Genomic DNA, 15048 nt, shown 5'->3' with positions numbered 1-15048 from the left:
AAGAAATGACCAGAAACCACGGCAACCGTTGACCAAAATAATGAGGAGAAGCAGGCCACAGTCTTGTCATTCACAACCGCAGCCACAACCTGCTTATCGCTGGCCTGGCTGCATTCGGGTCACGGTGCCTCCGAATGGTTTGTACCCGCCATGTTTCATTCGGCGGTTCACCTCTCACCCCGCGGCACACTGTCATTTTAACATCGACTGTCCAAACAACACACTGCACTCCACTCTCCAATATCCATGCAGACTCTTTCGGTGCATTTGAACACCCTCCTTGGCTTCGTGTCTCTTCATGAAATCTTCTCGCTCGGCACGTCGCATGAAGTGAGAGCATTTGTTTATTTTCCACATTTTCATCACGCGGGCGCTTTGTGTTGGTGTCGGGGTTTGATTTGCCTCCGAACCAAACCGACAGAAGCGCCACGTTTGCTCTCTATTTATCGTGACATTTCCAACGTCGGCTTAAAATGTCCATGGAAATTTAGAGGGAAACGTGACTGTGGCGTGTCACGTTTTTGTCAAAATGATAGTGATCGGCTGAAATAGTTGTGATAACCTATTTATATAATAACTGCAACAGCTCTTGTTGACTCTGTAGTTTTTTTCTGGTGTACTTGCCAACTCTTGGTTAGCAGCCGAGTGTGTCTCCTTTAAGGACTCTTTGTTACAAATTACAGACCATAGCCATTTAAAAAAAAAAAAAAAAAAAAACATCAGCCAGACTAACCCACACAAAGATAATCTTTTAATGGTCTCTCAAAACTGTTTCTTAACAATAATTATTCAGAGTATCCCATTTCAGGTTCCAGCCGAAAATTATGGATGATTTATAGATGAATAGATTTTTTTTTTTTTTACATAATTACAACACAACAAGCAAATGCTCCAGCCCTCCGTTTTGGCTCTAAAAGCTTCAGTCGAAACACTTCTCGCACCCCGCTGTGCCGTTCAGCCTTGACCACCTATGGCTGCCTCCGTGAAAGCAGGGGAGTCTTATCACGGCTCCGCGCGCCCGCCTCGTTCTGACGTCACGTTGCCACACGGAGCTAAGAATAGAGCCGCGGGAGGGAACGGAGGGAGCAGACCTTTTTGGCGGCGGGACCTGACGCGACGCGTGAGACTTCGGCTTATGGGGTGGATCCGGACCGCGGCGGTGGAAGGCCGTGTTCCCCCGTCTCAGCTGAAACAGCAAAGCGGCTCAGCGGTGGGTCCGTCTGGTGACTCCAGTGATGTACACATGGCAAAGTGCAGGCAGTGCACGGACACCGGGAGACGGGGATCAACGGGGTCCTTCCAGCTGCACGCTGTGGCCATTAGCCTGCGTTCGTACTGTACAGGTGTATAAATAGTGCTCCGCTGCGGCCCGCGGCGACGCTCTGATCTTTATTCATGGAGCCGTTCAGACTTGTGCCCTGGTTTGCAGATATGATGTTGTTCTGCAACATCTAGAGCTGTCACAGTTGTTACATAATCGCCTGAGTAGAATTAGGTGAGCTGGTCACAATAGGTTTATATTTGTTGTTTATCATAAGATTTACTGTATATTGCCAAATTGTTATTGTTTATTTTCCTGGTTTATAGTGTATTGTTTGGTTTATTTTCGTTGCTTGGGGTTAATAATGTGGATTATATATATATATTCTGTGCCGTTTTCTTTGGTTCCTACATACATTTTGCAACACAAGCCAATGGTGCAATAAATAGAATGAATCAGGTGTGTTTCCATCAGTTGGGTTAAGGAAAATTAACCATCTACCCAGATTTTATGTTCCTATGTCCAGTGCCAATGACTCTCCTACATACATATCCATGGCGGATATGTATAATCACACTATTATAGGCTTGTACTGTAATAGTGGCATGAAATTAAGGAAAAAGAGAATTAATTAATTTATCACAACTATTTGCCTGACAATCGTCAGCAATAATTTCATGATCATTTTAGCCTTCTTTCAAAAGTTCAAGTTATTGTATGAATTTATTAAACACACACACTTACACATTGACGCATCTAGATTGATGAAATAAACAAATAATCTGTTACTGAAATTTAAATTGCACAATTTTCTTCCGATCAACTATTTGATCAGCGAAATGATAACTTCACGCCGAGCGCTGGGCTGCGACTTGACCTTTTCACCTGAGCCCGAGCCTATCTCTCTCCCACAGCTTGTCCGGCAGCAGCTCCAACGTGTGAAGCTGTAAACGGAAACGCTGTCTTGTCATGTTTAATGCAAGGCCTGCCCACACACACACACACACACACACACACACACACACACACACACACAGACACACACACACACACACACACACACACACACACACACACACACACACACTCAGTTTCCAGGTCAAACACTCAGTATAAGCCAGAAGTCCACACATTCCTTATGTGAGGGTTTATCTATTTCATTATTTACTTTTTTGGGGGGTAAGCTTTATGTCTTTGTGTCTGCATTTACAACAGAGCAGTTTACAAATACTTATTTACATATTTAACATGAATTATACATGTCTGAACTTCAGTTGAACTATCTGCATACCTGTAATATTTCAATATTTCATCAGAGCAGGAAACCTACATTCATTTGTACCCACTTTGCAAACAAGTTCATTTATGACCTAACATCACATATATAAGCTGTGTGACTTTTTCAGCGGTTCTTAATATATATGGGGATCATAGAATATACACGTGGATTGCTTTTAATGTCTAGGGTTGCTTCATTTTTACATATTAGTTTATATATTTTTACATGTTTATATCATCGTATTTATCCAATGCTCGTCTCAATTCTACCTCTGAACTTTACTTTCAAGTCATCTGTCATCAACACTATTAATTTGTCCATTTGTACATTGATCATGCCCAGACAGCCAGTAGTATTTCGATTGATCTTTAAAGAGCAGCATTGGTTAAAGACAAATTGGTCAAAGTCAAATATTTGTTCTTAGGTCTACGATCACAAATCCAGGAATAATGGGTCGGCTATCTCTGTTACTCTGATAACAGTGTTTACACAGACAGATTGGTGGAAAAGCAATGGTAAGAGTTAGTTTGCAGAGAGACACGATTTATTTTTACCGTCGTCACATGTGCCTATTTCAAATGACACTAAACACATAAACACAAGATGTTGATTCAAAATGATTAAACCTCGAGCAAGCACAATTAGTAGAAGGCACAAAATAATTATCCTTTCTATTTGCTTCGCTATCAGCTCGTGGAAGGTCAACAACCGGCCAATTGGGACACAAAACAAGCTGAACACCCACACAGGAGTTTTGAGGTTTTGATGGAGAGTGTGGCTCTGGGTGTTTTGCGGTGTGAGCAGTCTTATGACCTCAGCAAATTTGCAACACAGCTCCGCCCAGCTTCAACCTGAGAAGAGGTCTGCTCGGCCAAAATAACACCAAACTCTTGTGTGGGTGTTGAGGCCCTTTAATACTTCAGTAGCTGGCTCTGAAAAGTGGACAGATGGTGGTGTTTACTGTTGACTCCCCTTATGTGTCTCGCGAAAAGGTGCCCTCCGCACCCCGCCTGCTTTGCTTTCCCGTGGGTTCCATTCTAGTCGTAGCTTTGCACTCTTACATGTTTTTTAGCAGCAGGGAAGCCCTAATGCATCCTCTCCGTTATCCCCTATCCTCTGGTGTTAACTTGAGCAAAGCTGACTAGTGCTGGCAGGGCCTGTATAAACTGAAAAAGAGGTTATTATTAAATTATACTCCAGGCAGCTAGTCTGTAACATTTAAGGTTCCTCGTAAAAGGTCAAAACGTGGTGAAAGGGTGATATTTGGGCTAAAAAGTTATGTGTCAGTGGCCAGGTAGTTTAACTTGCACACAGGTAAGAGAAAATACATATATTGAGATGGTGCGTGGTGGTGGTGGTGGATTTTGAGCGGTGCAGTTAGTGTAGATCATCTTATCTTAGTTTTGGACGTTTAATTAGATACATAGGTTGCGATGCGTGTGTGAATGTGCATGCATGTTTATGTGCAGCCAATCTTCACCATCTGAATCCTTTGATTGCTTATTTTGTTGCTTGTCTGTTTGTATGTATCAGCCTTTGCTTATCTATTTTGTGTGTGTGTGTGTGTGTGTGTGTGTGTGTGTGTGTGTGTGTGTGTGTGTGTGTGTGTGTGTGTGTGTGTGTGTGTGTGTGTGTGTGTGTGTGTGTGTGTGTGTGTGTGTGTGTGTGTGTGTGTGTGTGCGCATGCGCGCGGGCGCGTGTGCGCGCATGCACGCCCTCCTGTGTGCGTATGTGTTGGCTTTACATTATCACCATCAGTGCAGAACGTCTACCTCGACCACGGATGTAAATCAACCGCGACCATCCTCCGCCGCCAAAGCGCCGGGCTAAAAGCGAACTGACGACGCACAACCCCCGGAGCCTTCACCTCACCCCTCACTTCTGTCCACATTAATATTCAACTGCTGACACTCGGTGCCTTCATCATTAGCACCAGCAACAGGAGCGAAGCCTACAGTAGCACTTTTTGGCGGCTCGGCCGGTGGCTTCAGAGAACGTGTGCGTGAGCACGTGTAACTTGGCCCGCCGGTCCCCAGGGAGAACCCGCAGTGGAGTTGTGTTACACTCCCTGACAGACCTTATACATGTTTCATCTGCTGCTCTCAGAACAGAAGCCCCCTTTGTTATCTAATCCAGCCCTCTCCTCTCTAGCCTGAGAGACGGACTTAACTGCGGCAAGACTGCTCTTCACAGACCGTCAACCCGCGAGTCAACGGAGCCGGAGCGGAACCCCGGCGTCAAAACAGGGCGATCTTCGGGATCTTCTTGCTGACATCTTCGAGGGCTTCCCTACGCCATCCAGCAAACAGGCAGGGCTGACATGGGGTCGGCGAGACGGCGTTGAGATTCTCACTTTGTGCCTCCTTGAATCAGCTGAAAAAACCTTGGCAGAGCAGCTTTCGATAGTTCATAAGCCCTTTACGAGACGGTCGGTAGATTTGCATCCCTTGCAGGATCCACAGGAACCGGGTGTTTCCGTATCGAAAGACCGAAGGAGCTCGGCCACTGAAGGTCATGAGCGAAACGCTTCGACCTCCTTCGCTCCAGGTGAGTGTCCCAAACGATGGGCCAGACTGCTCGGACGGCGGGAACACCGCCGTGTCAGACGTCTCCGTGCGATCCAGCTCGTCCACCCCCACCCTCCGCCGCAAGCGCTTCAAGATGCGGCGCATGAGGAACGTGGCCAGCGAGCGGGAGAGCGAGAGGGGACAGCCGGCGGACGGTCGCCCGCACGCCCGGTCGCGCTCGGGCTCCAAAGAGTACCTCCAGCTGCCTTCCATCGAGATCACGCCGTCCAGCGATGAAGACGCCGTCTCCTCCTGGTCCAACTGCTCCACGCCCAGCGCCTCGCCGCAGCGCAAGCGCTTCCTGCTGAGGAAGTGGCTGAGAGTCCGACAGAAGAAGGAGCAAGCCAGTGAGAGCAGGTCGGTATGGGCTTCACCCGAGCCGTCCTTTTACCAATTTTTCCTTCACCCGCCCGCCCCCACCCCCTTTCCTTAAAGGCCATCTCCACCATCGTTTTGCATTTTCTGAGCTCATTAATGTCACTATACTATGATCCCTGATGCAATACATTGATTTCACAGTCATAGCCGTACATTTTTGACAAGCAAAAGTTCCAAATGCCAACTTCTTTTTTAAAATGGGACCTGATCAACCGGGCAAAAAGCAACTTTTGAATACCCGAGCTGGCAGGCCCACTCGCCTTCTGGTGCTTTGTAACTGAGCAACTACAGCCTTTTGATGACATATAGTATATTATAATTTTGCGGAGAGAAAACTCCCCCACCGAAAAAAAACCTTAGTTGAAAGGTCGTAATGGTTACTTGGTGGATTCGGTGAATATCGGCCTTTTTATCACCGCTTGCCATAATGTTGCTTAAGGGAAATGCTCACTTGCTCAACACACCCCGTTTCCCATTTGGGTCGGATGTGAAATTAGCTGGAGGTGGCTTTTAATTGCTCCATGCTGCTTTCAGACCCCTGCTATCAGCACTTACTTGGTTTGTCACTGTTCACACTGCAGGTCAAAGTGGCCCAAATCCAAATTTTTATTTGTTCATATCTGACTGTGATCTGATCTTTTTCATGACCGTTTGAGCAGCACAAATCCCCTGGAATCGGATCTTTTTAATTTGGATTTGGGCCACTTTCATATGTGGTCCTAAATCGGATACAGGTCAGATTTTTTTGCAATGCGACCACAGATTGCACAGTCAAATAGGAATTCATGCGACTTTTACGTCACTCAAGAGCCGAGGTGTTTTCGAGAATAAAGAGCAGAGCGAGGTGCGCCGCAGTCGCCCTTACTGTGGCACCCACACCTGCGCCGCGGACGCCCCCCGCCGCATGCCCCGGCCTGCGCCCGCCTCCACTGCAGCACCCGCGGCCCACTGCCACCGCGGTAAGGGAAAATAAATAAAGAGATAAATAGGTCGACCAGGCAAGGGGGTCACCCGTGCTTTCAGCGTTTTATGAATATTACCGGATCTAAAAGTGTGTGTGTGTGTGTGTGTGTTTGTGCGTTATTTTAATTTGACAAAATGTCCTTATTGAACTAAACAAAAAAGCACCGTGCCCCTGTCTGGATTTAAAGATTTTATCCGCGAACTTGAGCCGAGGTATACGATCCAACACCGCCCGTCAACCACCGGCATTCGCCTGCCCTGTTTACTTCCATACTTCTGCGCATGCGGGTCAGTTCAGGGCCGCGACCCGTTTACACTGGAATCTGACATTGGCCACATTTAAAAAATCGTGTGAACAGCCAAACAAAAAAAGGGGCTCTAATCATAAATCCAAATTGAGCACAGGCGGTGTTAACATAGCCTATGTGACTTATTTTACCTTAAAATAACAGCTTCAAAATCATTTTGGAGGTACACTGATTAAAAATATGGAGAATGGCACCTCTTTTATTAGTTACTCTTGCGTAACGCTTTACGGCACTACGTCACTTCCTTGATGTTTGGCTCCGGTAATTGCCGTTTTTTTGCCTGGTAAAATTTATATTAAAAAAAATAATAATAATAAAAAAATAAAAACAATGACCAAGAAGTTTCAAATTTGTCCGGTTAAATAAATAATATTCAGAAACCGGACCAACTTTACCTAAATGGTGTAAAAGTGCAATTGCACTCAGAAACTGTAGGGGCGTTAAATACCAAAAGTTACGGAGTGCTGCTTTAACAGCATTTAAAGGTTAAAGTTTTTATAAATGTAGGGTTTTATTTAAAATCTAAGTAACATCACTAGGTATGCTCATTAAAGAGCAATCATCCTCCCTTACTGTGTACTTTGGTTTTCATGAGCAAATATACAACTGCTTGCAACATGGCATTTTATGGCTATGATTTCCATTGCATCTTTTGGTGGGAAATAAGTAAGCATCTATAATGGAAACTACTACTATAACAGACTGTAGATGATGTATACCTTTCACACATATCCTACTGTACTTTATTGGATCATGAAGGTGACATAATGACTCACTCACCAGGAAGTGTTAATCTTAACACCTAATGTGTAGAACAGGTGTTAATTGAGTTGCCCTTCGGACCATGTGTATATTTCTATCCGGCGCCTGTTATAGGGACGATGGTTTGTTTACCTGCCGTGGAGCAAGCGTGGAGCAATTTCCACTGCCGTGCTTACATTTTCCATGCGAGAGACCAAACAGGTTGTAATCCTCGCGGTTGAAATTCAGTCAACCGTGGTGAGTTTCCACTGGAGGAGGCCGTAAGCCCAGGTTAATGTTAACGGCGTTTACTCAGCCGGATACAGTCTGGTTGTTTACCTTCTTTTCATTTTGCCTTTTTTGTTGCAGAAATAATGTGTATGACCATAATCGGAAGAGCAGTTAATTGACATTGAACACGGGAACATTCAAATTTGAGTAGACACTAGTTAATTTTCCTCAGCCGAGTTGATGGAAACACAACAAATGTATTGTATTTATCGCAATATTTCCAACATTGGTATAAAATTCCCCTTGAATTTGTATGGAAACATACGGTGGTGGAATCAATATCAATATCTGCTTAAATAATTGCGACCTGGTGGTTATGTAATAATGGTAACAGCAACGAAAAATAGCCCCCCCCAATTTCTTGTGTTTGTACTGTACTGTAAGCGTATTGAGTCCTCGTAGCAGATGGCGGGAAGGAAGGTGTTCATTTCATCTCTCTGAAAGGAGGTTGCTCTCTCCAGAGGCACGTTGGCATAACCCTGTCAGCGCAGTGTGAGATAGAATATCATTATCCGCCTCAGAAGATTGCCCATTACAGGTAAAACAAGGCAGCGTAAATAAAGAGCAGCGATATGAGAGCATCTATAGTTATTGGCTTGTGAAATAAAATTTTGTGGCAAGTTTCGTTCCTCGTACTGAGGTAGATTCTATAAAGTTTGTAAAAGCCTTTGTAAATTGGTACATTTGCAACAAGCAAGCAAAAAAAAGTTATATATAATTTAATAATTAAAAATGACTAGTTCAAATAATAAAATAATAAAAATAATAAAAAATAGTAGTAGTAGTAATAATAATAATAATAATAATAATAATAATAATAATAATAATAATAATAACAATAATAATTAAATAATTAAATAAGTTGTGAGGTTTACTGTGAGATGGTTTTGTATGAGAGAGACCCGTCGAGATGTAGAAATGATTTCCATGGTATAAAAACACTGTAGCCGTTGCCTGACCCCGCCCAAACCTTTATGAAGGAGAAGCACACCAGCCGTGACACATGGGGTGAAGTGGACAAATATCTGTGACTAAACGATGATCTCATGATAAACTTTCTCTGTGTGGAGGAAACGTAAGGAGACATTTTCTCTGCTTTGCTGACAGAAAGGTCCCCGATTCAGATATACTGTATATTCTTTCCAAGCCTCAACGGCTGATATTAACTTTAAACAATATATCGATCTTACCCTGATGTTGATACGGTAACTGGTAGTGAGTAGGTGTGTCACGGTTCGATTTGACTCTCCATTTTAAGGTCACGATACGATAACATTTTCGGTTTAAACATATGTATTTTTGCCATTGTTAAGCCCCTTTCGCACATAGTTCCCGGTAAATTCCTGGGATTACCTTTTCGGCACCGCTAGTGAGTTTCACTATACACACATTCAGCTGGAAAAGTTTCAGTCAGGAAAGTTTCAGTCTTGCACCTTGTCACATATACCATGATATGTAGATAGAAATATATAAATGAATAAATATACGCCGACAGACCGAGCGGATCACTTTTATTGCGCGGGTTTTCGTAAGACCCTCTGAATCTTATGCGAAGTTGCAATTTTCAAGCACACAAGGTGCGAAAGCGAAACTCCCGCAGCGCACCCAGCGAGTCCGCGTCGGCGGTGCAGGACAGGTGCGCCTGCGGACACTCACACACCCGCTCTCCCATTTGGAAAACGGTACCGTTTTTCATTTGATTATGAACATGGGCTATTACAAAAAAAAAAAAAGGATTTTCGATTTTACTATGCACACGGAGACAGTCGGGCGTTTAGTCGGCACATTTCAACATCCCTAGTTTGTAAATGTGTTTAAATAGCCTAAAATGACTATAAATTCCAATTTTAAAAAAGGCTGAGATCTGCCGGTGGGCGGGTGCAGAGTGCGATGAGGGATGCGGCGCAGTGGACCCCTCCACAGAGCGGACCGCAGTTCGCCCGACTCCAAGTCGGTCCGGAGCCAGGAGAGCCGCGGTCGACCCCGCGGAGACGCACCCTGAATTTGTTTACCGGCGGATCTTGACCTCCCCAATATGGCCACCATGTCGGACAATATTACCCACAAAAATACGTGGAGAACCTGCTTGAGATTTTCAAGTTCCAAATCCAACACTCATTTCGACCGATTTTCGATTCCCAAATCGGAATTGTGACAACCCTAGTAATTAGGCTTGGGCGAACTACAAAATTCCAATCGGCGATCCCTGGTGGGCAGCGATTGCCGATTTACAATTTTATCGGGAAGGGGGGGATGCGCGCGCATAGAACGTAATGTGATGCAGAAAATGCGGCATCCCCATTACAGAAGTGCAGGATTTATTATTTATTAAGTTTTTACACAAAAACATCAGTTTTTTACAAAAAAGTCCTATAGCAACAGAAAGCAATGAAGAGACATGTGTGACGCGGGTCAGTCACTAGACTCAGTTGTGTTTAAAATTGTAATTTCATTTAATTTCAAGTAGGAAACAAACAAAAAAATTAATAGATCTACGTTGTCGCGTAAATAGACGGGGATGTAAGTGTATCATTCAATCATTTCATATCCGATTTAAAATCCAAAATCAACATCAGAAGTCACTGACTTTTTTTTCTGGCATGCGGGAACGTGAAATGTTTTGAGTGTGGGGACCGCTCTGTGGGGGCCGCTCTGTGGGGAACGCTCCGAGAACCCCCGCGCTCCCCGCTGGGCATCGAGCCACTCCAGTAACGCCCCAAGCCGGGCTCCAAACCGCCGAAGGACCGGGCCCGATGCCCGATCCTTACAAGTAAGACACAAACTGATCTTAACAAATTCCATACGAGAGAATATGAAAGAAATTCCATTTCTGTGGTCGTAGCTGATTCAGACAATACACCCCACAGTGAGGGTTAGAACAACACATAAATTCACATATACTACGAGAGGGGAAAACATCACAGTATTTTAGGGTTTTTTTTTTACACGTAATACAAGAACATGTTTACAAAATTACAAATGGTCAATAATAAATCCAAAACAGCTCTGGGCGGAGGGGAGAGAGAGAGAGAGAGAGAGAGCGGCTCTCTCCCTCTCGCCCCCTCTCTCCCTCTCCACTCCCGCAATCAGTTTCAGAACAGGTGAATTGCACTTACACGCTACACCGTTTTAATGCGTTTTAACGCTATACCGTTTTTAAAAAATAAATGCAAAGACACTGGCATGAATGTCAATTGGCAATTGATGGAGTCTATTGCCGATTTAATTGTCATTCTGCCCAAGCCTAATGGTAACTCCATTTCTGCTCTCTGATTTAGAATAAAAAGGTAAATTTTGAAAGGTTACGGGTTGCGGTATTCACGCCTTCCTTCTTGACGAGCACTTACAGTACTTAACTTTTGCTTCCGCACGTAATCTACTCTATGCAATTGTGTGACGCCACTTTTCAGGGTTTTAAGACTTGATGAACATAATTAACGATGGGTTAATTATGTTGTATCAAAAGCCTAATATGAATCACTTCTTGAAACCGTTACCATGGAAATAACTAAACCAAATGAACATGGAGTGATTTCCACCGACCCAAACGTTATGATGCTGAACATCGCAAGGGGCTAGTAAAGAGAATCAGAATAACACAGCAGGAAGTGAATCATGGTATGGAATCATTGGTACATTTTCCTTTCCTCTCATGCCTTCATGTGAGTTTTCAACGCTCAGGCTTCCGGATGCATTCACCAGATTTCATGATCCGTTCCCTTCCATGGTAAAGCGCCTTTGAGCAAGGCACCATACCTGGCTTTTCTCTGGGTGTCTTCTCTGAAAGCCCTGGTGTATATGTGCAATCTGGACTTACGTACCAAAAAAAAAAAAGGTGTCTAAGTGCTTAAACAATGACTCTGTAGTTTACCTGCTTGTCCCTGACACCAAAGAATATTTTTCTGCTGTCTCTTGCAAAACGGCGTTTCTATTCCAACACGCTTTGTTAATAATTGACCGAGAACCCCATAAAGTCACTCAATTCAAGTCAAACTGTATACCGCAAAAAGTTGTTCGTGTGGGTAGAACTACCGTGTTGATTTCAGTGCGTTTTTATCGAGACACATCTTGGAAGGCTTTTGTATTTCTTAAAAAAAAACGTGACCTGACAAAACCTTTGCTCGGTTAATGTCTAAACGTGGCAGAATAATCGTTATGCAGGACGCGCTGGAGTTCCAGGAACATCGGTGGAAATGTGGACTTGAATCTGGGCTCAAATTGCTGTAAGTAACCAGACTCATCCTCAAAGTACAGTTTATTTTGGGTGGATCAAGGGTTAAAGCGAGCCATATAATTGTATCTTCCACACTTGTGTGGTCATGTTTGTTTTTCATTTACAATATCTTAAAGTTTCATTAAACCAAACCAGATATATCCTGCTGGAATTTCAATGTTGTACTACTTGTGTTTGGGGTTCTTTTTTCTTTTTTTCCGGTGGTGGTGTGTGTGTGTGTGTGTGTGTGTGTGTGTGTGTGTGTGTGTGTGTGTGTGTGTGTGTGTGTGTGTGTGTGTGTGTGTGTGTGTGTGTGTGTGTGTGTGTGTGTGTGTGTGTGTGTGTGTGTGTGCGTGCGCGCGTGTGTGTGTGTGCGTGTGTCTCCGAGAGCCACAGTGGAATCTGCTGTTCTGTAGAGTGAAAGGCCGGGGCTATATTGAGGGAGCCGGCCAGTCCATTTAGCAGGCTTCACTGATTCCGCTTGGGTCAAGCATTTAAATATTTCAGGGATACAAGCTCTCCGGGTGACGCCGGGGCTTATTAAAGGTAAAAATACACGGTTTTGAGGAGCGTCGCTGTTATCCATTAGAACACATGGACATGTCCCTTCAGTTTCAGGAAATTCCCCAAAGCTTTAAACAAGTGAAGGATTTCTTTGAGGTGGTTCCGACAAACTGCTACTAATACTAGTGAGATTGATAATGACAAAGATGATTCATCTTTGTTTTTATGTGTTTTTTCAAGTCCACATAGTTTTTCATGATCAAAGTACACAAAAAAACAGATACATATAACTTAGACATGACACAACTTTAAAAGATATGATGTATGTTAAGGTACACACTCCTGTCGTTTCCCTTCACTAAGGTCAATTGGTGTTGGGGTGCCAGACCGTGGCGACCCCCTCCTCCCACTGGAAAATATTCTTGGAAAATTAAGCGATTCTTCTTCCTCTTCTTCCGTGCAATGACACCGAGGAAAGCCCCTTCCAGTCAGTGATGCACGCAGGGACGCAGTTGACTTCACGGCGATGCTTTGTGTCTCTGCGTCTGCTTGTTAACGTTCCAAAGTTAATAAGTCAGAACAAGTTTTGTCTGGCGGCCCCTAATCCATCCTTGAGTAGATTAGAAAGCAATAAGAGCATTGGAAACAAACTATTACTCATAACGAGTTTTGTGTCGCGGCCCCTAAGCCGTCCATGAGTAGATTAGAAAGCAATAAGAATATTGGAAACAAACTATTACTGTGCGGAATTTCCCGCCGTAACAGTTCTGTGTTAAAATGAACATAGCTTGGTTTTCCAAATATCATGTTAAATGCCCACGTCGCATCAGCTGTATTCAGTGATGAATGATTTATTGGGGGCTTGTTCTATATTAACTTTCATTCCCATTATTTCAAATAGCCACAGGTTTCCCAGAGGAAGGTGCAACAGGTTTAAATACATTTTCCTTTATCCTTGGTACAGTACATGGTTTCTAATTTTCCCACCGCACAGTAGCAGGGTGCAAAAGACCATTTCTCCTGCCAGGATACTGTGCGTGATTTTATTTAGTTGTTTTATTCTTCTATTGTGTCTTTCATTTCTTACTTGTATTGTTATTGATAGTGTGATCGTGCCTCTTTTATCAAGACCGGAACGGACATCTTGTGCCCTTATGGCGATTAAAAATAAAGTATTGAGTGCAGCTACATTCTGAACTATTTCTGCCCCGGTGCAGCCGTGAAGCCGCCGGGGGAAACTCAACGCATTGGTGATGGTTTTGGTGATGGTAATGTTTTGGCGCGAGGCATTGCAGTCCGTACCCAGCAAAACTCCAAATCTCTTGAAGCAGCAATTCACAGCTAAAAATCAATGTTGGAAAAAAAATCTGTGTTGACCTTCTCGTCTGAATCCGGGTAAGACAGATAGTGAAATAGATAAGTGAATCCCCCCCCCCCCCCCCCCACAAAATGGAGTGTTCCTTTAAGTTGTAGAAAGTTTAACTTGATAAATGAAAACAAAATTGCGCAAAGAGGTATTGGGACAACTCGACCAACCAAGCATTTCCCCTCTTGCTCCACCTCCCACATCCATGAAATGTTATAGTTCTACTGCCCAGTGGGCTTGGACGGGCTGTGATCATTTAAACTCCCTGTAAAGCAAAAAAAAATGTGTTATTAACCACCCAACCAAATGTATTTAAATTAAAAAATAAAGATTAAATTTGAATGTTTAAAAATGTGAATCTATATAAAATTAGGTTTCAAAATCGTGAAATTAAAAAAGGCCGTTCCCTCTGCTCGAAAAGGCAGGGGCCGTGTCCGACCTCTCTCGAGTGTCAAATACCACTAATCCAATACACACATATACAAATCCAAAACCCAGAAATCGTTGTTTTGATTTTGTTCTTAAGTAAAAAACAGAACATGAGAAAATGATTTGTTGCGGGCAGCACGTTGGCTCTCCCAGCTCCGTGCCCTACCCAGGGAGCTGGTCTCTGTTCCGGCTCCTTGTGCGCCCGGGGAGAGAGCCCCACTCAGAGCCCCGCTCCCCGGGCTGGCCCGGAGCCGAGGGAGCCTACAGTATATAGTGTCAGGGGAGGGGCCATACCTGGTAGAAACCCCTTAAGTCGGGCGCCCCTGATTTAGGCCGCCCAAACAAAACTGGACCACACAAAAAACGTTAAGCGGTCGAACTCCACAATTCAGTACCACATAGTCTTTCTCACACGTATAATGTGTTTAGGAACGAATCTCGGAATTGCCGTGACAGGGACTTTATGTTGCAAGAGCCAAGGGGGTTCAGCAGATCTGGGAGCGGTCGAAGGGATGTCCAGAGCCTTGGAAGGAGCTAGGACTGTCCGCTTTTGTTCTCCATGATTTAGATTAGTCCACCCTGACCGTAGGGGGCTGTTTGGGAATACATGATCTCACAGCCTTTGCATAGCACATGATGTTTTCATGTTATTTCACATATAGAACATCTTGTAGAAAAGCGGTTTCCGAGCATGAACTTTTGTCCATTTTAAACACTGGCCGTCATATAGAGACAGGTTTCTCACCAT

At 44.0% G+C, this 15048-nt stretch overlaps 1 protein-coding gene across 1 annotated transcript in view; it reads left to right on the top strand.

Annotated features, from left to right (window-relative positions):
- Positions 1 to 5165: 5165 nt before the first annotated feature.
- The window catches only part of gramd1bb (GRAM domain containing 1Bb), a gene marked incomplete at its 3' end in the record, with an annotated part of 89031 nt that continues 79148 nt past the window's right edge, over positions 5166 to 15048 (top strand). The window contains exon 1 of the mRNA XM_080006583.1: positions 5166 to 5468. Coding sequence (XP_079862709.1) covers positions 5202 to 5468 — 267 coding nt within the window. The 5' untranslated portion in view covers positions 5166 to 5201. The remainder of the gene's footprint in view (positions 5469 to 15048) is intronic.

The sequence above is a fragment of the Zeus faber genome (assembly GCF_960531495.2).
Source record: "Zeus faber genome assembly, chromosome: 9".
In the NCBI taxonomy this organism is placed as follows: domain Eukaryota; kingdom Metazoa; phylum Chordata; class Actinopteri; order Zeiformes; family Zeidae; genus Zeus; species Zeus faber.
Note: the sequence above shows the minus strand (reverse complement) of the source record. Positions and strands in the feature narration are given on the sequence as shown.